The 25,839-nt window shown below is 50.2% G+C and overlaps 1 protein-coding gene and 1 long non-coding RNA gene across 56 annotated transcripts in view; one reads left to right on the forward strand and one right to left on the reverse strand.

Moving 5' to 3' along the window:
* LOC122386338 (twitchin-like) overlaps positions 1-24,462 on the reverse strand; it is a 133,114-nt gene extending 108,652 nt beyond the window's left edge. For 38 of the 50 annotated variants that reach the window (XR_006257385.1, XM_043375843.1, XM_043375821.1 and 35 more), the window contains exons 1-9: positions 24,170-24,348; positions 13,471-13,831; positions 11,050-11,071; positions 6,986-7,148; positions 5,117-5,258; positions 4,512-4,647; positions 3,859-4,062; positions 3,367-3,535; positions 3,069-3,201 (exon numbers count right to left, since the gene is read on the reverse strand). Coding sequence is in view for 49 of the 50 variants with exons in the window: in XM_043375843.1 (XP_043231778.1) it covers positions 3,069-3,201; positions 3,367-3,535; positions 3,859-4,062; positions 4,512-4,647; positions 5,117-5,258; positions 6,986-7,148; positions 11,050-11,071; positions 13,471-13,786 (1,285 nt within the window). In the remaining variant the exon portion in view is untranslated. Of the gene's footprint in view, positions 1-3,068; positions 3,202-3,366; positions 3,536-3,858; positions 4,063-4,511; positions 4,648-5,116; positions 5,259-6,985; positions 7,149-10,951; positions 10,971-11,049; positions 11,072-13,470; positions 13,832-17,550; positions 17,941-24,169 lie in introns of those variants that run through there. The other 12 variants (XM_043375680.1, XM_043375476.1, XM_043375791.1 and 9 more) reach the window with 10 other exon arrangements.
* LOC122386587 overlaps positions 1-25,839 on the forward strand; it is a 162,178-nt gene that overhangs the window by 109,431 nt on the left and 26,908 nt on the right. The window lies entirely within an intron of this gene.

A 25,839-nucleotide genomic window follows, 5' to 3' on the forward strand; every position in this document is an offset into this window, starting at 1 on the left:
TCAAACCTTTATTTAGAACGCTTGCCGTTGAACAAAAAATTGTTGTGGACCTTTCTAGGGTTTAACCTTACCTTACACCCTGGAACAATTATCTAAGCAATGCATGATCGACTATAGAAAATAATCTCTTGTTTACAATTCAGTACTTTTGCATCCCACACTTTCCTCTCTCAGTTCTCATCCTCCCGTCCTGTTGTGCCAACCAATTGTCGCCTGGTCCGGCCCTGTTGTCGCTGTCTAACACTGCTCGTTTGTAACGGCTGCCCGGCACCGGGCCAGAGGCATCTCGGCGACCGGCCGCTCCGTTCAGACCTGACGGGCTGCGAGGACAGCGCTGACCTCGGGCTATCGATATGCTCTGACCGCCAGACCGCCCCACCACCGGGCTTTCCCCACGGGCCGTCCTCCCACCAGGGCCGTCCCACCAGCAGCGGCCGGGGGCGTCCTCCCACCCGTCCGTCGGTCACTGGTCGCCTTCATAGGCTCATTGTGACGCCATTGACTGGCCTCTTCCTCGAATGGCCATCGTCCACTGATCAGTCTCCTTCGTCCTTAGATCGGACTTTGAGAGCTTCCACGCCGCCCTGCACCGTTGCTACCGCTGCCACCCACCGCACGCTGGGCCGGCGGACCGGAAAAGCGCTAGAAATACCCCCAAGAGTGACTTTCCACAATATGAACAAAATATGTATCATTCGATCCCAAATTGATCAAAGCATACGATTCTGATGCCATTTTTGCCCTAAGGTCGAAATCGAGGTGGTCAGTTGTCACCAAACACAAGACTATTTAGACCCGCTAGTGGCCACCACATTTGCCGATTTTAATGCCAATCTTTAGTTGATATTTATTAGTTGACCAATTGTCGTTTTGAACGCAATTTTCTGTCAGACTAGTTCAGGGCACTGTTGTTCACTGTACCAACAACATTCTTACATATTGCATCGCTTTTCTGCAAGATAAGCTAGCTTTTTGCAAGCAGCTGCAAGACCTAAATAAAAATCATATCTTAATTTTTAAATAGACTTTTATAAAAACGTTATTTCGAGCGGCTAAAAATGAACATCTTATACTAGCCTCTGATTACTCATCTTTCGTTTCATATAGGTGCTTTGCTGCTTTTCCCTGCTACTTTTCGAGATATGCGTCAGTCAACCACATGCTGTAGGGACAATTGTCACCTCGCCGCTCTACTGACGGCCCGGCGCTCTTTAAAGCGCTGAAATTGATGAAAAACGAATGTTTATAATCTGAATAAAATATATGTCCCTGAGCTCAGAATTGATCAACGCACACAATGCTGTCAAAATTTTTGGGCCAAAGTCAATAATTAAGTCATTATGAACCCCCAAACACAGGTCAGTGATAATCAACAACAAGTTGCTCTTTAGTTAGACTTTTTGAGAAATGTTATTTCGAGCCGCTAAAGATGAGCATGTCATGCAAACAACTAGTCAATTGTCTGCCATGCCCTATTGACGATTATTGCCTACTACAGCTACTTTTCGAGATATCGTCTGCTTAGTCACCTGAAATAGCTGCTATGCCACCCTATACCGCGGTAGGGTGGCACAGCAGCTATATCAGGTGACTAAGCAGACGATATCTCGAAAAGTAGCAGTAATAGGCAATAATCGTCAATAGGGCATGGCAGACAATTGACTAGTTGTTTGCATGACATGCTCATCTTTAGCGGCTCGAAATAACATTTCTCAAAAAGTCTAACTAAAGAGCAACTTGTTGTTGATTATCACTGACCTGTGTTTGGGGGTTCATAATGACTTAATTATTGACTTTGGCCCAAAAATTTTGACAGCATTGTGTGCGGTGATCAATTCTGAGCTCAGGGATATATATTTTATTCAGATTATAAACATTCGTTTTTCATAAATTTCAGCGCTTTAAAGAGCGCCGGGCCGTCAGTAGAGCGGCGAGGTGACAATTGTCCCTACAGCATGTGGTTGACTGGCGCATATCTCGAAAAGTAGCAGGGAAAAGCAGCAAAGCACCTATATGAAACGAAAGATGAGTAATCACAGGCTAGTATCAGATGTTCATTCTTAGCCGCTCGAAATAACGTTTTTATAAAAGTCTATTTAAAAATTTAGATATGATTTTTATTTAGGTCTTGCAGCTGCTCGCAAAAAGCTAGCTTATCTTGCAGAAAAGCGATGCAATATGTAAGAATGTTGTTGGTACAGTGAACAACAGTGCCCTGAACTAGTCTGACAGAAAATTGCGTTCAAAACGACAACTGGTCAACTAATAAATATCAACTAAAGATTGGCATTAAAATCGGCGAATGTGGTGGCCACTAGCGGGTCTAAATAGTCTTGTGTTTGGTGACAACTGACCACCTCAATTTCGACCTTAGGGCAAAAATAGCATCAGAATCGTATGCTTTGATCAATTTGGGATCGAATGATACATATTTTGTATAAAGTGTGGAAAGTCACTCTTGCGGGTATTTCTAGCGCTTTTCCGGTCCGCCGGCCCAGCGTGCACCGCCCTGCAATAACCCGCCCACCGCCCGCTCTGCTACCGCCCACCGCCGGCCGCCGCCCACCGCCGCGCCGGCCAGGCTCGTACATAGATCGGGCCGACACCGCTGGCACGGCAGTACGAGTTCCTCTGGCTCCGTGCCACGGCCAGCCGGCCGTCCGCGTGCCACCGGCGCGGCGGCCGACGGGCGGCGGCTGAGCCGAGGGCGCTGGGCGGCTCGGCTGACCGGGCTGCCGAGGGGCGGCGGCTGAGCCGAGGGCGGTGGGCGGCTCGGCCGGCCGGGCTACTCGGCGGCTGAGATCAGGTGAACGGGCGGAGGGCGGCCGCAGCAGCCCGGTGCGGTAATGAACAGCTCTTGTACTTCGTCATTGGAATTCCTTGTCAATTGAATGAGTTTTTGAGGAAATAGCTGCTGTTTTTTATCCGTTATACCGATGCCTGTAGTTCGGTCGCAGCATGCAACAATAAATTGGTGTGAAACAAGGAACTAATGGTCGTTTACCAGCAACGATTTATCATCATTTGATAGTTTTTACAACCAGCCCAACGTCGCTTTATTTTCTGACCTTGGAAGTTAAGTGCGATGTTGGCGTTGCTCTCTCCGAACTGGTTACAGGCGTTGCACCTGTAGTTACCACCGTCCTCTTTGGTGGGGTTCGAGATCGTCAGCGTCAGCAGGTACGTGTCCTTGCCCGTCTCCTGCGGAAGGAAGCGGCTCAAGGTCAGATATAGCTCTGCTTTACGCCATATCCTCAGTTCAATAGAGCCACACCAGCTGTGAGTATCTACTATCTATGCACGAACTTGGCTTCAATCGAGTCTGTGTCTCCCCATAAGACCCTGTCCTCCCCTCCTGCGACCCACCTGGCTGGAGATGCTGACGCGCTGCGACTGGGTGATGATGCTGTTGCCGTGGTACCACGTGATGTCGGGCATCGGGTGCGCCTCCAGCACGCAGGTCATCAGCAGGTTGTCGCCCTCCTGGCGGATGGATGGCTTCTTCGGGAAGCGCGGCGCCTTCCCGTCGGGAATTCTGGGAGGGGAGGGGCGGTTAGCGGCCGGCGTAGGAACCATGGGAGGCTGGACACGGGGGATTTTGAATACGGTCGATTGCGAGAGACTGAATACGGCACATTGGATTTGGAAGGGAAGTCTGCCTTGAGAGAATGCGCAGCTAAATGTTTTCAAATTAATGGATGGTGACCATTTACAAAGTATGACACGTGTCGACAGGTCAAGTTATGTTTTGATTGTTGGGGAAGCAATCATTCTTGAGGATGAAATGGAATCGTTTGTAGCGCCTACATTTTCATTTTATTTCTGAGCATTGAGCATTATGGTAACATCTTTACTTACTTCGGTTTTCCACCTCCCTCAAAATTGAGGTTGATGGTCGCTTTGCCCTCTCCAATCTTGTTCTTCGCTATCGCTGTGTACTCGCCTCCGTCGCTTGATTCCACTTTGTTAATTACAAGTTTCACTAGATAATACAGTTTGGTGTCCTGGACAATGGACATGTTGTACCTACTACTCTCCTTTATATGAGATTTCCCGTGATACCTGAAAAAGAGAAGCTGATCAGTGGTGCTGCACATATCGTTCAGACAGTAGGTAAATGGGCGGAATAAAAGCAGTTTACTTGTGATGCCACTGCTCAGCTGAGATTGCTAAAAGCGTTCGTCAGTTGACTCATCTACTGGTTACGTAAGACTCTGGAGAAACACCACCCGGGTTTACATAACTAGGACGGCATTAGCCTAACGACGATATAGCTTAAAATCAGGAATGAGAATCTTTGAACGAACACCATGTTGGTCTCATAAATCGAAACCATGTGACGGTGGTTTCGGGGTCGCCGGCGGTAGCGTTACACCCACCATTTATATAATTGTGGATTTGGGGTAGGTAGCTCACCATTCGACGGTGGGTTCAGGTTCCCCATTCATCAAACTTTGGGCGTGGGGTCGCCATTCACCAGTTGCCGTTGGGTTTGGGGTCAGGGAACTCACCATTTGACTTTGGGCATGGGATCGCCGACCATGCGGCACTCGAAGGTGATGGTGGAGCCGTCGTCCGACTGTCGGATGATGGGCCGCTCGGTGAACGTGGGCCGCACCCCGTCCTCGGGTACCGGCGCGTCATCACCTGCGGCGCGGCGGGGCCGCAGCGTCAGCAGGGCGTCAGCGGGCGGAGACACACAGCGACGCTGGACACCCACACGACGTCAGCAGCCCGTGGGCCGCCGAAACGTATTGGTGGCGCAGTATTCATGTCATATCATATTTATTCAGTGCGATTTATATGCATGCCAACGTAACTACCGAGCGTTACGCTGTGTATGAAGAAGTCTAATTTGACTTGAACTTTTCAATAGGTATTCATTTCCAAAAGCATGAGTTGCTGAATTATCGTTGTTTCAGAGCCTAGCTTGTGTGATCTTTGGCGCACTCGCTAGATGGAATCGATTTATAAATTATCCGTCTTACGTGCGTCGAGTGTCATTAATCAGTGTCAACATTTCAATTTTATGATAATTGTGAAAAAAGTTTGCATCACCATGTTTAGATCAAATCTTATTGTCTCATCCCGCCGGATGGCTCCCCTCTGGACTTACTGTCGAAGTTGAGACTGATGGTGGCGTTGCTCTCTCCGAGCTCGTTTTTGGCGGTGACGCGGTATTTCCCAGCGTCCTCAACCGTCACCTGCAGAATCTCCAACATCGCAAAGTAGGCGTTCCCGTCTTTCTCAACCACCATCTGCAAAAAAAAACGGTAGTAAGACAAGGTGATTACGCTGTTCGGAATGCGATGACACGAGCGCTTATTTTCATATGATGCGATAGCAGTAGTGTAAAATCATGAATATCACTGGATACTGATAGCCATTGGATCTGATTTCAAACGAATGTGTATTGTACAATCTCAGAGAAGAATTCACTCAGTGATTTTCACTTTGCGTCGCTGTAAAATGAGTAAGATCCTGTGAATTCCGTTCAAAATAGCCCGCCTGCTCTAGCACTCAGCACTGTCACTGTCCTTGGCGGCCCCAGAAGACGAGCGAACGGGCCTCCAAAGGCCGCAAACAAACACATATCGCTCCAAAGGTGCACGCTCTATTTTCACGACCGAATTCCTCCGGCTCATTTTTTGCCGGCTCCTGATGACAGTGCTCTGATGAGCCTCATGACGGATCACCGGCCCCGGGGGGGGGGGGGCGGGCGCGCCATAGCTCTGAGCTGGCCGCTTGACTCAGACACTGGGGAAAACAGACAGCTTCATGTGCCTGGCAAGCAATTAGGAAAAATACAAACATCACTTGGCTGCAATCATGGTTTTGTTGACATTATCTTATTCTGTTTCCATTAGTTATCAAGTTTTCTTTAAAGTTTGCTGTGGCCGATTGAGTTGCTTTTTGTGCGTATTTCATAGTGTTCATCATTCTATTGTCCACGTGGAAGTGTCCGCCATTTATATATTTGGCAGAATGTCGCGATGAGAGCGTCAAATGAATGTCCGTCCTTAATCACACATGATGTCACCTCCGAATTTGGTGCCAGCTGGCCCTCTGCCAGGTCTCGAGCCGAAAGGGCGGTGACACACTTGTCAGCTTCGTGGAGATTCTGTGGTCAGCAATGCTCTCTAGTGAGCATGTCCTAGAATATGTGCTTTAGTAAAGCATGTTCGTTGATTCTCAAATTCACGGAACATCTGTTGCACATTGGGCGTAAATTAGCTTTATCATTCCTATCGGTAGGCTTGTAGGCGGGAGACACGGCTTGAAGAAGATTGAATTGATTTTTAGGTTCCCTCATAGGCTTCCTCATGGATACCGTCGCATTCCAAACAAACAGCTTTGAGTTTGACGGGTTGGATCGCATCGCATTGGAGCGCCGATTGTCTGAAACACTGCGGGACCTGCGCCTTGATAAGTGCCTCTACGGGAGGCTCCTGGGTCTAACTCTGGGCGGTGAGCAGTGTCTGCCGGAGCCGGATAGTTGAGCCCTGAGCAGTGTCCCCGGGACACGTGAACTGTTCGCGGAAATCCCACATGTAAGCAAAGCGGTGCCGCCGGCCACGGCACGGGACCCGGCGGTATCATAACACAGCGGGCTAAATTTACACGTCCTCCACCCATCATCCTGGTTCATTCGTGTCTCTCCTGGTAGCAGCGACTGCACTTAATCATAATTAAACAGAGGCAGATGAATGGGACGCTGGGAATAACCCAACAGCCGTCCAACCACTGTTGCTTTTGTGAGGAAACAAAAACGTAGGGTTTTATCGTGACTTGGAAGTGTATGAAACTGCTTCTGCTAGATATGAAACAAAACTAAATGAAACGTTTATGTAACTAAATGGTTCATAATTATCCTAAGGCGGTCGCTGTGTCACTCACCTTGTGCCGGGGGGGGGGGGGTCTGCACCTGTACTCGTCCCGGTACCCCCCTACCCTCCCCTCCCCCTGCGGTCGCTGTGTCACTCACCTTGTGCCGGGGGGAGTTCTGCACCTGTACTCCGTCCCGGTACCAGGTGATGGAGGGTCGCGGGTCAGCCAGTACCCGGCACTCGAACAGCAGGCGCTTGCCATCGTCCTCCTGTTTGATGCCGGGCTTCTTGGCGAAGGTGGGCGCGATGCCGTCGATTTGGCTGTGGCGCGGAACGTCAGGGCACGTAAAGTCACCAGACGGTACCGGCAGTTGGCAGCAATGATCGCGAACAGTGCAGTCAATCTGCTTTAATCCGGCAATTTGATACAGTTTATCGAAGTGAGGCTAACAAGAATGGACTAGATCAAGGCTAGACTATTGACTAATGACTTTGGTCGCAAGTAACAAAGATATTTGCTATAATTATGCAAAGTAGAACAAAATAGAGGAAAACAATGAAAAACAACAAAATGGTTATGTTTCAAATGCGCATTGTCATTGATGTCTAGAGTGAGCTAAAGAAGCGAAAAAATGACATGAAAATGATCAGGTAGTTTTTGACTTACCAAGTAAGCCACGAAAAAGAAGAAAGAAAGAAAGAAAGAAAGAAAGAAAGAAAGAAAGAGAGAGAGGGAGAGAGAGAGAGAGAGAGAGAGAGAGAGAGAGAGAGAGAGAGAGAGAGAGAGAGAGAGAGAGAGAGAGAGAGAGAGAGAGTGAGAGAGAGAGAGAGAGATACACATGCAGATGGACAGAAAAGATATAGTTCTTACTTCTTTAGCAGTGGAAACTAGTAGCAATCTAAGCATTGCCACGTTTTGAACATGCAAATATAACTAAGACACTAAGGATATGACGGCCTGCGTAGGAGAACGTGTTGAGGTACTTAAGGGCATGAATTTGTAGCTTTTGTACAATTCGTAGCACCAAACTTTCACGGTCTGCGTCGCTGTTTCTTCGTGATAGCGATGACTAATCGCACAACTTCTGATAAGTTTGGCTGAAGAACGCGAGGCTGCACTCCTGCCAGCGTCAACCTAACCTCATTACGATGGTCAACACTTGCAGCGAGCCTGAAATCGCCCATCAATTATGACTGATTGCAATTCAAACATCCCTTCGCTTCCCATAATCTATCCACATATGTTGCGCTCTGGCGCAGGTATACGTGTGCTGAGTGGTTCGGAGCCTCACGCGCAGCACTCACTTGGTCTGACTCCGCCCGGCCATGGCGGCTCGGCCGCGGCCGGCGTGCGTCCGCCCTCCGAGCGCGTGGGACTACCCTCTATACCGAGCTGCACCACCAGCCGAGGTCAGTTCGAACCGCTTCGATCGACACCAGATCCCGCCGGGCACTGGGACCGGCCTCCGCTCCGGACCTCCGCTGTGCCTCCCGCCGCACCCCGGCCCGGAAAACGGATACGTATTTCACTCGTTGGCCGCCCACCCAGTGAGTATTTATAAAGTACCAGCTAATGTTCCAGAGTCTCTGCCAGCATGAAGGTCACTGGTTCAGCATCAACAGCAGAACAAAACAGCACAACTGGAGGCCCGGGGACTGCCGCGGGTGGGGACGGGCGGGACCACCGGTGTCGCCCCGCAGAGTCCATATCGCCGGCGGTGGTGGCCCGCGGACGGAGGGCGGCGACAGAGCGCACTTCTGGCGTCACCAGTGATAAATACGGGCCGCTGGCTGGGCCTCCCCGTGCCAACAGGGCCGCTATCAGGCGCCGGTGCCAGGCAGCTTCCTGGCTGCAGGCGGCGGCTTCCTGCTCCATAACGGCCAGAAATATCAGGTTTACGCAGGTTATAGTAATTTGGAATTCCTGAGAAAACATCATCTAGGGGTGGCTTCATTTTTGTCCCAATCTTGCTTTGATCAAAACATTCCTCGTAGGTCTTCAATCAAACTTCATTCAGCTGCGGCAACACGCTGCAGGCTACTAAAGTCCATCACAACCTTTTACAAAGCGCACATTATATAAAGGAGCTGACTCTTATGATCATTCCTTCGTTGTGAGTTTGGGAGTCTGTAGCGCTCCGCTCCGGCTCATGCCTCCCCGCCTCCACCGTGTTGGTGGGGCGCCGGGCTGACAAAGCAGTGGTCCTGGCTGGCCCTGTCCCGTCTCAGCCGTGTCCTGGTTGGCACAGCTCCCTCCGGCGACATCGGCCGACCTTTGGACGCGCCGTCCGTCCGTCTGTCTGTCCGTCCGTCAGCCGGCGCATGGAACACCCCCGTGACGTCACCGGGTGATGTCACCAGGGGTCTGCTGTGTGATGGAGCGCACCACTGCAGACGGATTGCAGACTGGTGCTTGTTGATGCGCAAGATTAGTGCAGTTGCAGGCCACTCGAAGCACAGGTCTGGGAGTGTATGGGAGGAGATATACGGTGGAGGTATGACAATCTCCGTGTGAGTTATGGCCGCCAGCCCGGTCGGAACCGACCGCTCGGTATCGCCTGTCACCGCCGCCGCCCCGGGGCACAGTCACGTGACCGTAGTGGCGCGCGAGGGCCGGCAAACAGGCGCCACCGGGGCTAAGTATAGCTGGCAGCGCCGGCAGCGGCGGTGGCAGCGCCGGCTCGGCGGCCCTGCCAGCCCTCACCTGACTCAGGCGATCGGGCGGCAGGTGACCTCAGCCGGACACCGAGCCGCCGTCCCGGTCACCGGGACAGGTCAGCCCTGAGGTCTCAGACGGTGACCGGGCTGGCCGACAGTGGGATGCGTCGGCAGATTCCCGGGAGGTGGGATCATCACCCACTCAGCGCTGTCTGTCGTCAGGCAGTGGAGAGCGCCAGTGAAACAGCTGTCATTGTTTGCTCGACCCGCGATGTCGAATTGAGATTTGAGACGTGGATGACGGCATGGTGACCTGGCGAAGGACCTGCCGGGCGCGCGCCGGGCGTGTTTGGACCCTGAGTGTGTCTCTGAATCAGAGCGCTGTGTCCCTAATGACGTCCCGCGGCGGGACAGTGGAGGTCAAACACGTGGGCCCTGTGAGACAGCGGCCCTCGGCCTGCGGGCCCTGTCCCTGTCGTCTCGGCTGAATCTGCGGGGAGCGGGGCAGCCCACAACGCCAGTCTGTGGTGACCGGCGCGGGGCGGTGCCACCGGGCGGGCCGGCCAAGGGGGTGCTGGGGTGGCTGGCTCCCGCCGCCACCGCCGCCGCCCCCGCCCTCGACACGCTGGCACCACTCCACAGCTCGGAAAGTGAGGGCGCTCCCAGATATTGTGCAACAATGCAGCCCCACAGAACAGGCGTCAGGCACAAATGACCGATCAAATCGCTTGCCAGAAACCAGACTGAAATCAGCGGGAGCTTACTCAGAAATTAGCAAATCATGTGGCAGCTGTTTGAGGAGGAAGAGGAGGTTTGCTCAGGCGTGGGATAGATCAGCACATAGATAACATGAATCTATGATAACATAGATAGCATAGATTCATGTTATCTATGATCAGCATTGTTCAGGCATTGTTCAGTGTGGAAAGAAAGGAAGGATATTTGACATTGGTGTTGTTTTGAAAAAAGTAAGATGAAGTAAAATAATATAATCGACAGGATGCATCACATATGCATGCACAAGGCGAAGAGAAATACAGAGACAATAGGGCGTTAGTAGCGATAGATGAAGTATGAAAGTGGAAAGTAAAGAAGCGTGTAGGCCCAGGGCAGGTTCAGACAATACCAATTGAGCTTGTTCTCTTTTGCCTACTGTACCTATTAGCTGTATATTTTTTCCTGTATATTTATCTTGTTTCATTAGCTGTATTTTTGTATTCCCACCATACAAAAATACATACTTTTATGTGGTAACTTTGGAATAATGCTTAGCTCACCTGTCATCACTTGGCTCAGAGCTCCATGATGTCAGAGGAACTGAAAACGTGTCCTTATGAACTTGCAATGAATTTTGGGGGTCAAACAGGGGTTTCAATGGGACTTCGGCAAGAGGGCAGGTACTAACTAATTTGGTCGAATAAACATGGTTCATTCATCCAACTGCTTCAAGCAAGAAAAGTCTTTACCTGCCCGAGAGCTGGGGCGCTAGAAAAGAGAAGAATTAGGTCACATAGAGAGAAACACGTAGAAGTGACAGAAAAAAATACTACACATTAGATCTTACCGTTCGCTTGGTTCGTCCACGGCTGTAAAAGAACAAAATGGTACATTGAATGAGCATGCGATGTTTTAATGCCTCGTGGATTTTCGGCATGAAACCCAACATAAAGATCACATCTCGATCTGGTGCTAAAACTGATACATTGGCCGGAGCGAAATGCCTCATTTAATTGGGTTTAATTAAAGATAGAAGTGGTCAGTCATTTTTCATCTTTTTCAGATGTAAAATGGGTGAATGTATGGCCCGATTGTCACGCTAAGCAGTGCTTGTGAATGATACAAGATTCATTTTCAAGATTCATGCCAATTCACTTACATAACAAGTTCGCCATGGATGGTTATTTTCCGAAATATGTGACATCATTTTGTTGTGGTTTGCATGACACACTTTCAGTCTCACTTGTTCTTTTGCTCTATGTGTGTTCGGAAACAATTTTTTTATTATGAATCATCTAGGCCACTAGGTTCAGCGTGACGTGATTCAGCGAATGGCCACGCCGCGTGACCACCTCCCGCTCCCCAGCCGTCCCTCATGGGACCGCTGGGACAGCGCTCGCTCATCACTCCTCCCCACCAGTGTTCGCCACGGGCCCCAAAATCCCCAGCCCAGCCCGGCCCGGGCCCATGGGTTCAGAGCCCGGCCCAGCCCGTAGCCCGCTCTTGGCAAATATTCCAAGCCCAGCCCGGCCCGGCCCGTCAAAAATAGCAATCTAGTTATTGTCTTAGTCTATGGCTATAATAAGCATGATTGATTACACTATTTTGAGAACAATTCAAATTGCATGAATATTAACATGGCAATCATGACTCCCTTCTTTTCAATGAATATAATCATTTCAAGCACCTATGGCACAAATTTTAACAGTAACAGCAAGCACCTCAGTCAATTAGGTCATGATTACACACCTATAAAAAGTTTACATGATTATATTAACTACATTCTATGAGTAAAGTTATCTTGCAAGCTGATGTGTGTGAACATTATCATTAATAATTGGTGACTCTAATGCATACTTGAAGGAAGTATTTGCAACATACTCTATACTTCCCAGCACTTACCAGCAGAAAAAAAGCTTGACTTATGGGAATTGATGAATCTGTCTGGGATTGACCTTGCTGTTAAATTCACTCCATAGATGCTGCAATATCAAAAGCCTGAGAAAGCATACAAAATAGGTGACACTAACTTTAGCACTGTCTTCCAAAAAAAGAGAAAATCCATCCATTTATCAGCAAAACTGATTTAATCTATTTTCAATTCATGCCCACGTGTCAACCGAATCTCTGTGGACAACTATCTGCTACTTTCCTTGCTATTTTATGTTAGGCTCTTTTCAAGATATGGATATCGCTAGCAGCGTAAGCAGAAAACATGGTAAGCTTGAAATGTCATTGGGTACTTTTGCGACTTGTACGCATCATCATCATCAATCGAAAATGAGCGAACACTTCTTGATTGTCGCAGCTGCGGCAGGTAGCGATTCTGACGAATTGTATAATAAAACATATATGATCAAGTTTTTGTTTTGTTTTTCGTTCGAGTTTTCAGACTTCGTGATTTTGGTTTTATTTTTCATTGGTTTAATTTTGTTTTCACCTTGATACTCACTTAAAAAACGTATTTATTTGATATACTGTTGTGTATACTACCTAGATGCCGCCACATAAACATAGCGCCGCCGCCATGATTGCACATTTTGTTGAGAAGGGGCTGGTTTGTTGTGATTTATTTTGACAAATTTATGGACATTTAAAGAAGCTTTCATCGCGAAATACTCTGTAGAGTTCCTCGTTACTTACAGTGTGTTTTGTGAGTATCCTTTTAAGGTTCTGTTCGTTAAAAAGCCGTCGGTGAAGGAAAAAAGACTGTGTTGGAATTGTCTCACTATCGCCATATATAAGTGTTAACTTAATGTAGCCCTGTAGCCCATCATTGTTGAGTGGCTTCTTAGTTTTTGGAGTTGTAGTGCTAAGTAAGTTGTTCTGATGACTACATTTTAACTTTTATTAACAAACTAATGATGCTAGAGATTCTCTGATCTTTTTGGTTGCGGAATTTTTATGAAAACCCTCCTATGTGTGACATGATGTGATATTGGATAATTCTCAAGATTCCCAAAATTCAATATCAAGTAGGTTTTCTTTCACATTGCTTAAATTTGGTTTAGTTTTTGTATTTTCCCAGTGGGTTTTGTTTGCATCAGTTTCCAAATTTTCTTAAATTGACATTAGTCGCAAAACCCATAGTGCACAAAGTTCTTGGCCCGGCCCATCCATAGCCCGTTAACTAATGATATTTGGGGGCCCGGCCCAGCCCGTAGCCCAGCCCGGCCCGTGGCCCGTTGGGCTGGCCCGGCCCGTGGCGAACACTGCTCCCCACCCCGCCCCTCCCTCTCCAGCCCCTCTCCCGGCCCGGAGCACTCACGGCTGAAGTTGAGGTTGATGGAGGCGGCCACTTCTCCGCGCTTGTTCCGCGCCTTGACCTTGTACAGGCCGCCGTCGGTCTCGATCACATCGTCAATCTCCAGCACCACGTAGTAGAGGTCGCGGTCGATCTCCTTCATGCGGAACACTGTGCGCGAGTCCTCGGCGAGCCGCTCGTCGCCGCGCTGCCACTCAATATCCGGCTGAGGCCGGGAGCGCAGTTTGCACTCGAACAGCAGCCGGTTGCCGTCATCCTCCTGACGCAGCTGCGGCTTCTGGGTGAAGCTGGGCGCAAAGTCCTCTCCGCTGGCGCCCATGGCTGCGCCGCCGCAGCCGCCGCCGGCTCAGGGTCGTGTCACGGCCTGCCGGAGAGGGGACGGAGGTCAGAGAGGTCGAGTACCGTCCCTGTCTGCGACTCTGCACCCCCAGCAGCAGCGCGACGATCGGCCAGGCGGCGAGTTTGCCTGTATTGGTAGGCTGTCCCGCAACACATGCGTGTCTTGCGGCACAGTCTATAGCCGCGCGCGGCGTTGGGGAGCATCCATTCTGGCCAGGGTTCATAATGTCCAGGGTACGTTATGCCCAGTGTCGAAATGGCCAGTGCCTTAAATGGGCCAGAGTTCATAATGTCCAGGGATTGCATGGTCCAAATGCGGCCAACTGGCTGCAGATAGGGTATATTCAAAGAGGCCAGGATTCATAATGTCCAGGGCACGACGTGTCCAGTGTTCGAAATGGCCAGGGTTCATAATGTCCAGGGCACGATGTGTCCAGTGTTCAAAATGGCCAGAGTTCATAATGTCCAGGGCACGATGTGTCCAGTGTTCAAAATGGCCAGTGCCTTGAATGGGCCAGAGTTCATAGTGTCCAGGGATTACATAGTCACTGAAAGTGACGTCATTATGTAAAAAACACGGAACCAGCTCAATGCGAAGCAGTGCAGTGCCGAAGGCAATGCCTTAGGAGAGATTACAGGCAATAGTAAATCAAATATTTTTAGGTTAAGTGGTTATGTATCTGGCTTCAGGCCGAAGGCCTGAAGCCTGATGCATAACCACTTAACCTAAAAATATTTGATTTACTATTGCTTGCAATCTATTCATGCGAGAAATTATTTCCTTATCCCCGGTAGGCAAACATCATTACCTTAGGTTAGGTTAGGTTAGGTTAGGTTAGGTTAGGTTAGGTTTGGTTAGGTTAGGTTAGGTTATTTTAGGTTAGGATAGGTTAGGTTTGGTTGGGTTGGGTGGACTATGTAATCCCTGGACACTATGAACTCTGGCCCATTCAAGGCACTGGCCATTTTGAACACTGGACATATTGTGCCCTGGACATTATGAACCCTGGCCATTTCGAGCACTGGACACATCGTGCCCTGGACATTATGAACCCTGGCCTCTTTGAATTTACCCTATCTGCAGCCAGTTGGCCACATTTGGACCATGTAATCCCTGGACAATATGAACACTGGCCAATTCAAGGCACTGGCCATTTCGAGCACTGGACACATCATGCCCTGGACATTATGAACCCTGGCCTAAATAATACGCACCCGCGGCGTTACTGCGCATCCAGCGGGCTTGGCGTATGATGGATGATGCTGATTGCTGAAGTCACGTAAATGGTAAAGAAGAATTAGGTTAGCTACCATCACGCTCCAAATCATGTGATTCGTCATAATATCCCTTCCACCCACAATGATTGTTGTTCAGAAAAAGGTTCGGCTTGGCTTGCTACTGACGTGGGACTGTTCGGAAGAGACAGTTGTATAGGAGACACTTCTTTCTGTAGGTATTTTATTTTTGTCATAATGCTCACGTTTGAACGGCATCGCTGACTTATAACTATGAGCTATTGGTAGGTAGGGTCATGTTCGAACAATCAACAATGTCTATTCCTCGATTTACCGTCCACAACAGGATGTTACCAATCCATACGTCAGTGCACTAGGGACATTCTAATTTGATTGGATATACAATGAGCTATTCTTAGCGATGGGTATTTTGACGTGAATGTGACTCCGGCTCCGGATCGTATTTATAGTTTCGGCATGTTTCAGGCGGAGCATTTGTGTATAAGCGGCGTGGTTCCGCAGTGACAGCACCAGGATTTCATGGAATTTCAGGGACAGAAAGGCATAGCAAACAAAGGCCCGGTCCGCCTCGGAGTCCTGTTTGATTGTATATAAACAGCTGCTGGCGTATCACAACAGTGGTGCAATGAAGGCGTAGAACAGCAATGAGATAATCAAGCAGCAGGCAGTCGCGATGAACTTAGGTAATTATGTAAAGCTTATCAGCGGTTTTTATCTGTTGCATGTAGTTTTTCGTTGCGTAGTTTCATAGGAAATGCATCCTTTCATAAAGAGTCGCGGCCAAATGGACATCACATTTAGCTACTCATTATTCGTTGTTTCACTCCGAATTACATTTTTCATCGTGATGAGGCACTTTGCTTATCAACACACCAACCTTGCCACAACAAACATCCTAGTGGTACAGTCTGCACAGCAAGTGGCGTTCTGAGTTCATTTCTCATGGCTCTATTTGTCCAAACGGTACTTTCAAAATACTCGTTTATATTGTGTTTTAGTTGAGCTTCAAAAATTAGTCTGGCTCGTTTTTCCCTTGGTTTTCTTAGGTGGGTTACATAAAACGCTCAAGAGTGTTTCCCGCAAGCTGCTGTAAATGCACCGTTAGGAATGGCAAATTTGTAATAGAAATAGGACGTGCTATAAAATATTGATTGAAGGTTAGGAGATTTCAAACGAACCACTGCTCGGCGGTTAAGTTATCATGTTGATGAGGCTAGTCGCCTTGCAATGTGATTAGGGTGGATTTAATTATCGTAAGTGGAATGTGAAGGTGAAATACCGAAATACACAAAAATCACACCTGCGCCACAAAGTGCCAGTCCCAGCCTATGCTCCCAGCACCTATCCCTGCTGCTGCGTCCCGTCGCCCGGCCGCGGCCGGTGCCAAGAATTCGCGCGGCCGAGCCGGCGCTGCGGTGACGTCGGTGCCGACGGGACGGGAGCGTCGGCGCCGACGGCCGGGGAGCGGCTCCCTGACCGGGCGGGGCGCGCGCTTGACCAGGTCATGGCTGCCGCGCGTACTGACGTCACGCCTGGCTCCCCCGACAGTCGGCATGTGGCAGTGATAAGTCAGCGACGGTCGGCCATGGAAAATGTGTGAAACGGGAGCTTATGCAACGCAGTTTACAATGACGCTATTTTTACTCGTTAACCTCATACTGAAGGTCCCAAAATTTCAGTGAGAAAGCACATTTGTGTTTCAATGAGATAATTGTAAGTCCAAGGCAGTTTACCATAAAAAAATTATGGAATCATAGGTGCACAGTGCACACTGTAGCTTTATTGCTGGGTATTATCCTGAATTAGCGAGCATCAATGCTGCTAAGCTAGAAAGTACAAACTACAAAGTCTACTCGCGTTTTTCGCCTGATGGTTCACGTTCCAGCCCGAGAATCGCTCTGTGACCATTGGCCCCGGCTTAAGACCGAGACAGGAGCAACAGGTGGCATCACAATCCACAGGCGGCTGAAAGCTACAGGCTCGAGCGGCCGAGAGCTTTGGGCTTGAAGAGGCAGTTGCCAAGCTACTGTGAAGTGTGAGCCCTAGATGACAGTTGAACCCGGCATCTTTGAGCTACAGAAAACAGTGATAGGCTGCGGCAGTGAACTAAAGTCGGTGACAGCGTCCGGTCCGGTTCGTTCGGCTCTGGGGCTCCCCAGCTGGCACTCGGCTGGGCCACGGGGCTTGGCGGTATGTGCTGTTTGACACTGAACTGCCAGAGCCGAGGGCGATAAATTCGGGTTCGATGTAAATTGAAAATAGCATTCCTAACGGATGCTAGCGAACGGAGATAAACAGGAGAACAGCTGGAGGCATTATAGGAAAGGAGAAGTAATCAATGATCACCAGTTCGTAACGACAAAGTATACTAAGCCAGTTAGCGTTCTAAACGTCGCTGCGTTCGGAACTTTGCTGTTATGGCCTGCCCTGGCCAATCGGCTCCCCGCACAGGCCTGTCGGACTCTGCTCCCCCTCGGGCCCACTCACCACTCAGCTCTCTGTCTCCGGTCTGCGCAGCCCTCTCTCACTGTCCGCGGCGCTGGGTCGGGTCGGGTCAGGTCGGGTTCAGTGGTCCCTCTCAGCAGCTGCCACCGCCGCGCTCGCCGTGTCGGCTGTCGGCCAGACCGCGCCGCAGGCTGGCGCCGTCCGCCGGTCGGCCGCCGACACCCGGCCGCCGCTGCCAAGTTCCGGCGCCCCCCCCCCCCTCCTCCGCCCCACCCCACTGCAGTCAGCTGTTTGGGGCCCGAGGTGCAAAACAACAAACCCACCGGCCGGAGCCGAGCCGTGCAGTTGAGAGCCCGTCAGTGGCTCCTCCGAGACGGCCCGTCACTCAGTGTCACCCTGCCCACTTGCCCAGTCCGGTCCAATTTCCCGGGACTGGGAGCTGGCGCGCCGGGAGGTGTCCGCCCGGCTTCCAGGCGGCCCCGGAGCCGCTGGAGGGCGGCTGGTGGCCTTCCAGGCGACCTTGCCGGGACACCAAGGGTGCGTGACGCAACCATCAATCTCTCGCCGCCGCCGAGTTTGCCTCAGGGCCCAGCGGAGGAGGTGATGGTGCCTGGCTCAATCTGTTGGCGTTGGCTCGACGTTCGGCGGGACGTATTTTTGAAAACGGGCGAAATCGTGATAGCCTGCATGCCTGGAGAGCAGTGTTTGAAAACGGATATTTTCATGGCCGTCCCGATGGTAAACAAGACCTCAAAGAAGGGAAATGTTGTTGGAAACATCAACTAGCTCGGGAAGATGGCAGGAATGAAAAGGATAGATAGGTAGCGGAAGAAGGGAAGGAGCTTAGTCGTTTGCCATTTTCAAACGTTTGGATGCCGAACTTGAAATATCTTTCAAGAAACGCTTTTAACACTTCACTACGTGCATGAAGGATACGGTCATATTACTGCGAGAATCGGGCCACTTATTGCGACGCAAGCCTAGTCTTCGCATCCAATGGCTCGGGAGGGCCACGGACCGACCTCTGGAGGCCACGAAAAGGCGTAAGGAATGAGGAGGGGCCTCGTCCATTGAATGTGTTTTCTTTCTCCTGTCCAGCCTTTCAGGTTACATATGATGCGTAGCATTCGATCGCACAGATATGCGGAAAAGATGTAAACAGACATTGTTGATGGAAGTATACTTTCCAGAACGAATGCTTGCATGTTAGCTGACGCGGATAGAAATTTATCGGTCATTTGGGTCCAACGAACCGCCCGATGCCGATATTGTGAAACGACAGTGAATAGGTTTAATGACACAACGGTAGCGTGCGATTCCTTGACATTCATGTTAATCTTTTCTCTACCAAACTACTGCCAGACATAAAATGCGGCATTTACAAAGCAACGCCAGCCAGCGTCGACAGTTTGTCTGTGATGAGCGATAAACCAGTCTCTGCTAGCGTTTCGTTAGGACCGTAACGCCATTTTAATCACTCAGTTTTGGATCATTTCGATATAACGCGGTCTTCGTGCTGGCATCAGCGCCCGGGCTGGCGTCACTTCAGCGCAGCTGCCAGAGTCTGCCAAAGTCTGCCTAACCGACCAGGGATTGCTAGACTGCCAGAGTCTGTCAGAGTCTGCGAGTGTCTGCCAGAGTCTGCCTAACCGGGCCAGCCCAACCTGCAGTGTGGGAGGAGCGATAAACAAGTCGCCGGGTCTCTGCCATCGCTCCACGCCCCCGCCCCCTCTCTGCCCCTCCCCCACCCCTCCGCCTCCGCTGCCGGTCGCTGTTCTGCGCAGTCGGAAGTTTTGGGTGCCTGTTGAGTGGCGAGTGTGGGCGGAAAACGGACACCGTTTCCATTCGGTGCAAGGAGAATCTAAAGGGTGTGAGAATCGCCGCCGCACTGTTTGAATAAGGCGCCGGAATCGGACGTTTACAAGTTACGCAGACGAACGGAAAACTGCGCGCAGCGTTTATTTTCGAACCAAGTTCAAGGATTCCGATGTCTGATCAAAGAATAGTCTGGTCCGAGAAGCTAAATGGGACGGAGCGGGGTGTGTTGTAACACAAACGTTCTCTAACTAGTCAGACTGACGTCCGTGAGCATTGATGCCCATAAACTTCGGGCTCTGTCCAACCAAAGAAAGACGCAAGCAAAATAGTATGGGACGGATGAAACCCTAAACATTTTTTGTCAGTTTAGGTCAATTGGCTCTGCCGTCAGGTCACATGGTACATACGATAAAGATAGTCGTCGCTGCTTAAATTCGATATAACTCGGTCTAGTTACAGTGTGCCTCATTACTAACCATGTTTTTAGCCATTTCCGTGAACCACTCGGTTCTTATTCGTGGCCGCTATACCAAAGCTCCTTTTTTAAGCCACGCCCCCGCCCGAGGTGCAATTTTTTATTCGTAACTCCTCGAACCACTCGTTTTTTGTCTCCTGTTTCTATCTCAGTTCCCGCCTTACGATCCACGCCCCTGTTAGCCCACTTCACCACCCCTCCCCCACTGAGCGGCGGCCCTGACGGGACGCGGGTCGGTTTTTGTGGTGCCGTTGGCCGGGTTGTTGTGTCGCGCAGGTGCTGAGAGTGGGAGGGTGCCGGCGGATCTCTGACCTGGAGATGAACCAGGACAGAGCCGCTGGCATCCGGAGGCTGGTGAGAGCCAAACCCTGCTACCCAGAGGCGCGTGGGCCAGGGGCCGACCCACAGAGTTTGAAACGCGGCGGGTGGGGCGAGCAATGCAATGCATTTTCATTGCCCATTGTTTGTTTTCTTTACTATGAAGCTACGAGTGAAGTGTGTAAATGAAGGTAAGCTCACTGAATAACCACTGAGTAGAAGATCTCTGAATAGATATAAGAGTATGTAAGTAGTGTCGTTTGAAACCATATGCTCCAGAACAAACATCTGTGGAAAGCCGACCGCAATGTTTTCGATGATCCTTGTCGCAGTCCAATTAATTGCATTTTTAGGTTTTCTATGCATTGCTAAGTGTCCGAGTTATTTAGAACTGAAATTGAATGCTTGTTGCCCCCCCCCCCCCCCTCCGGCCCGTTTGTTCGGAGTCGGTTCAGAGTGGTGCCCGATATTTGTTTTGATTGATGGATGTGCGCTTGTTAGGTTCAGGATGTACGAATAGGTTTGCTGATATGTGCTTATAAGCAGAGCGTGAACAAAGACCACTTTGTTTGCTGTAGTCTCTTCCGATTTCTTTTGAGACAAACTGTCAAACAGTCGAGGTTTTTGGGACTTTCGTCGTATATTTCCATTCATTCGAGTCACAATTAACCATGAATCAATCAGCATATATTTAATTGCACACATTCAGCAACAGAACACACCCCTCGCTTCACCAATTACGCATATTCGCTACACAACTGATGAGACATTGAGCACAATTTGGACCGTGACGCATGGAATCACTTCAGGCAGGAGAGCACGCTGCCGCCGGCGCAGTGGTCGACGGCGTGCAGATAGTCGAGCAGCTCCTCCACGCAGGTCTCCTCGGTCTTACTGCGGCTGCTGACACGCTCCTCGCACTGTTCGAACTTGGCGCGCAGCTGGGGCGCCTCGCCGCTGGTGCGGCACTGCTCGCGGATCGTCTGGTGAGGGTCCACCAGCTCCTCCTCCTCCTCTTCCTCCGGCGCGTCCTCGTGGTTCCGCAGGTCGTCGTTGAGCCCCATGGTTCCTCTTCTTTTCTACAGGCACACGCCGCAATAGGCGATGGTGAGATGTGATGATGAGAAGAAATGACGGCATGCTTGACGTGAGAACAATGCTTGACGGCAAAAAAAAAAACGCGCGGTGAAATAGATGTAATGTCCATGAAAATCAGAAAACCAAATAGTTCACACTTCGTATGAAATGCCACTTCTCGGAATATCCGTCTACCCAGTCTTTCTTCAACCTCTCATCAGTAATAGAATGAAGCCATCTCATCTGAAATACCTGATTACGTAATCTACCGCGGCAGTTAAAGGGACCCTCCCACCTTCAAAAAAGTTAATGAATTGGCATGAAAGTGATGTCGCTCGGTTCAGAAAGAGCAAAAATGAATATCTACCAAATTTCATCGAAAAATATTCACCGGTTTTCAAGATATTAGACTTTTACTTTTGTTTACTTTTTGGGATCTCCGCTGTTCCTAGCGACTTTATTTGAAAGTGCGGCATTTGTTGCGCGCAAAGCAGCATATACCACCGCGTGCTGCCAAACGTTTTAGTAAAAGATTTAAAAATCGTTAGATCTCCGCTGACGTCACAAATTCTAAGGGGGCATACCAATGCATTAGCCCCTTAGAATCCGAAAACTGCAAGTTTGAAATTCCATATCTCCGAATTAAAGCATTTTTCGATGTTGTGAATGCCCAAACCGGTATTTTCAGGCCATGGCCACCATTTTGGCTATCTCAACTCAAAACTAATGTTAAGGTGGGAGGGTCCCTTTAACAGCGACCGACTTCTCGTCTAACATGTCCAAGGCCAACTCTGGCTTACCCAACGTCAAAAATAGAATCACGTCCCGCCCGATACAGTACGTGCCACGTGTGGTTTTCTTTGAAAGCCCTGGGTCGCTTAGCGTCTGAGCCTACGACACGAGGCATCGATTTAGATTTGAGCATACACGAATCAGACGAAACTGGTCTCTGATCGTTACTGATTGCCTCAGTATCAATATTAATAGGTTAACAGAATTTGGCACGGAAAAGGTGTGCAAGCTGTTCAAAGCTTACAATGGGGTCTAATTGCCGAAATTAAGATAAACTATCAGCAAACTGCTCATTTTGATTCGGTCCTGTATTTTATATGTGCATTCGTATTCACAATTAATGGGTGGCGCTTCTATGGTCTGGTTTTGCAGTTGGATCGTCACGAACTTTTTGAAATTTCAAACAGGCATACAACTTCGCCGCTGCGACGATTCACAAGTGACGTGAAGCATCAAAGTGATTCTGTGAACTCGGCGAATCTTTCGTTCTTTGTTTCGAATATTTCGTTTTGAACTTTTGAAGCCATCACATGTTCAACGCCAGGCACCAGCATTATGTGATCAATTAAAGATGCTGTTATTTGAAGGCGTGGTCTTCCAGATGAAATTTGAAAATGTGCCAGATTGTGAAGTTGGATAGATACCAAAACTGCTTCCGACACCGACAAGCGTTAGAAATCGCACGATGTTATTTCGGGCGCATTGTATCGGGAGCGGTAGCTGTGCATTTTCCCATAATTTAACCGCATTCCAACAAACAGGTGTCAATTAATGTGTTGGACGCTGAGCTATGCTTAACCCTCGCACGACCAGGCCATTTCTCATAACACGAACGACCAGGGGGGGGGGGGTTGTTACGACCCCCCCCTGGCGTTTCGAAACGGAAGGTCGTAGAGCTTAGCGGAAAAAACCAACGGATTGCTCTCAACGAGATCTCGCGATTGGTGGTATATTTTTTGGTCCTAGGTCAACATTTGACCTACTTTTGGCCGGTCAAAGGTCAAATTTTCGGAAAAATAGACTTTTTTCAACTTTAGGCGGCGATTGCGGCAAAACGGTAGGAGATATCGACTTGAAACCTTCACTATCGTGTTCCTTGATCAATTGTCTATCGTTTGGTATGTATTTCGTTTCCCTAGCTCTAAAAATGGCGCGTTGGGAGCGCCGGAAGTCGGCAAGGTCACAGTCGGCGGCAGAAATTCGAAAAATCAAAATTTAAATTTTTGAATACTGATTGTATTTTTGGATTTGGGAGGTCCATTTGCTCCCTATAGAAGCTAATATTGCTGCATATTCCCATTGAGGTGACAAGAATTAGCAAAATAGTGGTTCGGGCGCTTTTCAAAAATAGTACCGGACGCTGTTCCTCTTGTGACGTCATAGCTCCGTGACCTGACCTGACCCGGTCAAATTTCTTATACCATATGATAGCCAATACTTGCCCCAACATGCATGGGAAGTTTCATTACGATCCATCAACCGATGTCCGTACCACCGGCAGGAAACCTCGGGCGTTGGCACTCAGTTTGTGAAAATCCGGCCGGAGGCTGTACCACTTATGACGTCATAACTCCGTGACCTGACATGACCCGATCAATTTTTTTTCGGCAAAAGATGCGCAAAGGTTGCCCCAGAGGGTATTGAAAATTTCAGCCCGCTACGACAAGCCGTTTAGCGTGCACTTCGAAAAAACCTCAGGGGGGGTTGATACAACCCCCCCCCCCCTAGGCGTTCTAGGGTTAATCTGTCTAAATACCATTTTCTTTTACGCAGACAATGCATATTAACATGTTGTTTTAATACGTTGCCCGGAATGCGTTTTTCAGTGCGTTTTCTATAAACTCATGGAATGCGTGTCCATCTTACTAGCGCGGTCAACCCAAAGGAACTGTTATATAATCTAAGCTGAAATCACTGTGCAGGTTTATTGCATAAACATGCCTTTTTTGATGATCCTCGAGTTATTCTGGTTGCACCGGACTAATATCAGGACATTCGATCTGACTGCGTTTGTATATTTAACCAAGCCCATTGGATCTTCCATACTCCACGCATTTTCGCTGCGTCAGGGGGCGAAGGACTTGGTTAGGTCCCAAGACCCAAATGCCATTTTTCGTCGGGACCGAGGCAGCCACACCCCGTCCCGCCCCTCGTGCCCGGTTTGGCCGCGCGGCACCTTACCTGCTGGCTGTGTCCGGCGGTGTCGCGTCGCTCCGCCGCGCCGTCCGTCTCCTGCTGCCGTCACCGGTCGCACGGTCCGCACCGTCACCGCCGTCACACGGTCCGCCCGAGCCGCCGCCCCGAGCCGCCCGAGCCGCCGCCCGCGCCGGTCACGTGGTCTCGCAGCCGGTCGGCGCGCTCCGACCAATCACCGCCCGAGCCATGGACGCCCCGAGGGCAAAAATAGCGCCCCGGGCGCGGCGGCCGGCCGGTGGCGGCGGCGGCGCCCGGCCGGTGGCGGTCGGTGGTAACAGGATCCGCTCTGATGGCTGCCATATATGACTCGGCTCCCCGGGCGGCGGCCGGCCGGCGCCGCCGCGCGCTGACCTCAGGTCAGGTCAGTCAGTGGGTGAGGTCACTGAGAGGTCCCGTGTGGGCCCCCGTCCGGTCCAGCTCCAGGCTCAGGGGCTGGATTACCAAGATAAACAACGGGAGGGTATCACAAACAGCTCAGGTACTGCCGCACCAGCTGCAGGCGATTATCCGATAGTCAGAACAACGATACGGCGTAGCGGTGCATTACATTGCCACTTGAGCACTTTTCAAAACACATCATTTATTCCAGGCCCCGTTTGAGAACCGCTGGCGGCTCTATTATTGTGATGAATGCTCAGCCCAAACTGTGACCGTCAGCCAAGTCCGCGTCACGTCCCCCTGCCAGCAGCGGTCGGTATGATCGGCCGTTGGGCGTGTCCCGTCCCTGTGGCGGACATCACACCCTATTCCGCCGTCATCCCGGGACGCGTCAGCGCCGCCCCCGCCGTCCCGATGGCGGCGCCGGCTCTCCGGGCGGGGGCGGGGGCGGGGGCGGCGCGATACACGCCGCCTCCGGCCGTGTACCTTGGCTGGCGGCCGCTGCCGACTCTGACCCCGCCGCCCACTGAAGGGCAAGGGTAGCCGCTGGAGGCGCGATCGACAGGTCGGCCGAGCGGATACACGGGGACGGATACACCTTGGGATACACGGCCGATCAGCCGTGTTGGACAGCGGCACCCCACAGGTGACAGCGGGGCGGTGTGGACCGAGTTGAGGGCGCCGTTATGCCGGAAATAGAGCGGGGAGAGAGCGCCACAGTGCGATCTCCGCTGCGTGTAAAAGCGGCCCGCGATAAAAAGTGCAGATGGTCGTCTGTGGCCGCACGTGGGTGGTGCAGGCTGACATTCAGTCGGTCCGCCCACAGCGGGGTGCGAACAAGTGGCGCACTTCTCTGTTTGTAACGCAACTCTGCGCTTTATAAAATGGCTAGTCTCCATGGAAAATATTGGCCTGTGGTTAAAATGACGCTTTTTCCTTGATTTTACAGTTAACTCCTAAGGTGATATTAGCCATGCTTCCTTCAATCTTGGCCGAATGAATAAAGCCTTCTCATTTTGTTTTTGTTTTAGGCATTCGTTGTTGAATGCATTAAAGTGACGTTGTTTGGTTCATCTAATGCTATTTTTGAACAACTATGAATATCTACCTACAGTTGTTTAAGGTTTAACTCATTTATTAAAGTACAAATAAACCAACTGCAGTCAAATTGACTGCGACTCTGCCTAGACATTATATTATTCTGTCAGACTCATGAACAAATTAACGAAATACGAAGAAACGGTACGTTCATTACATCCTTGTCATCGACTAAGCAT

Source organism: Amphibalanus amphitrite, unplaced genomic scaffold, assembly GCF_019059575.1.
Source record: "Amphibalanus amphitrite isolate SeventyFive unplaced genomic scaffold, NRLGWU_Aamphi_draft 000016F_arrow, whole genome shotgun sequence".
Lineage (NCBI taxonomy): Eukaryota > Metazoa > Arthropoda > Thecostraca > Balanomorpha > Balanidae > Amphibalanus > Amphibalanus amphitrite.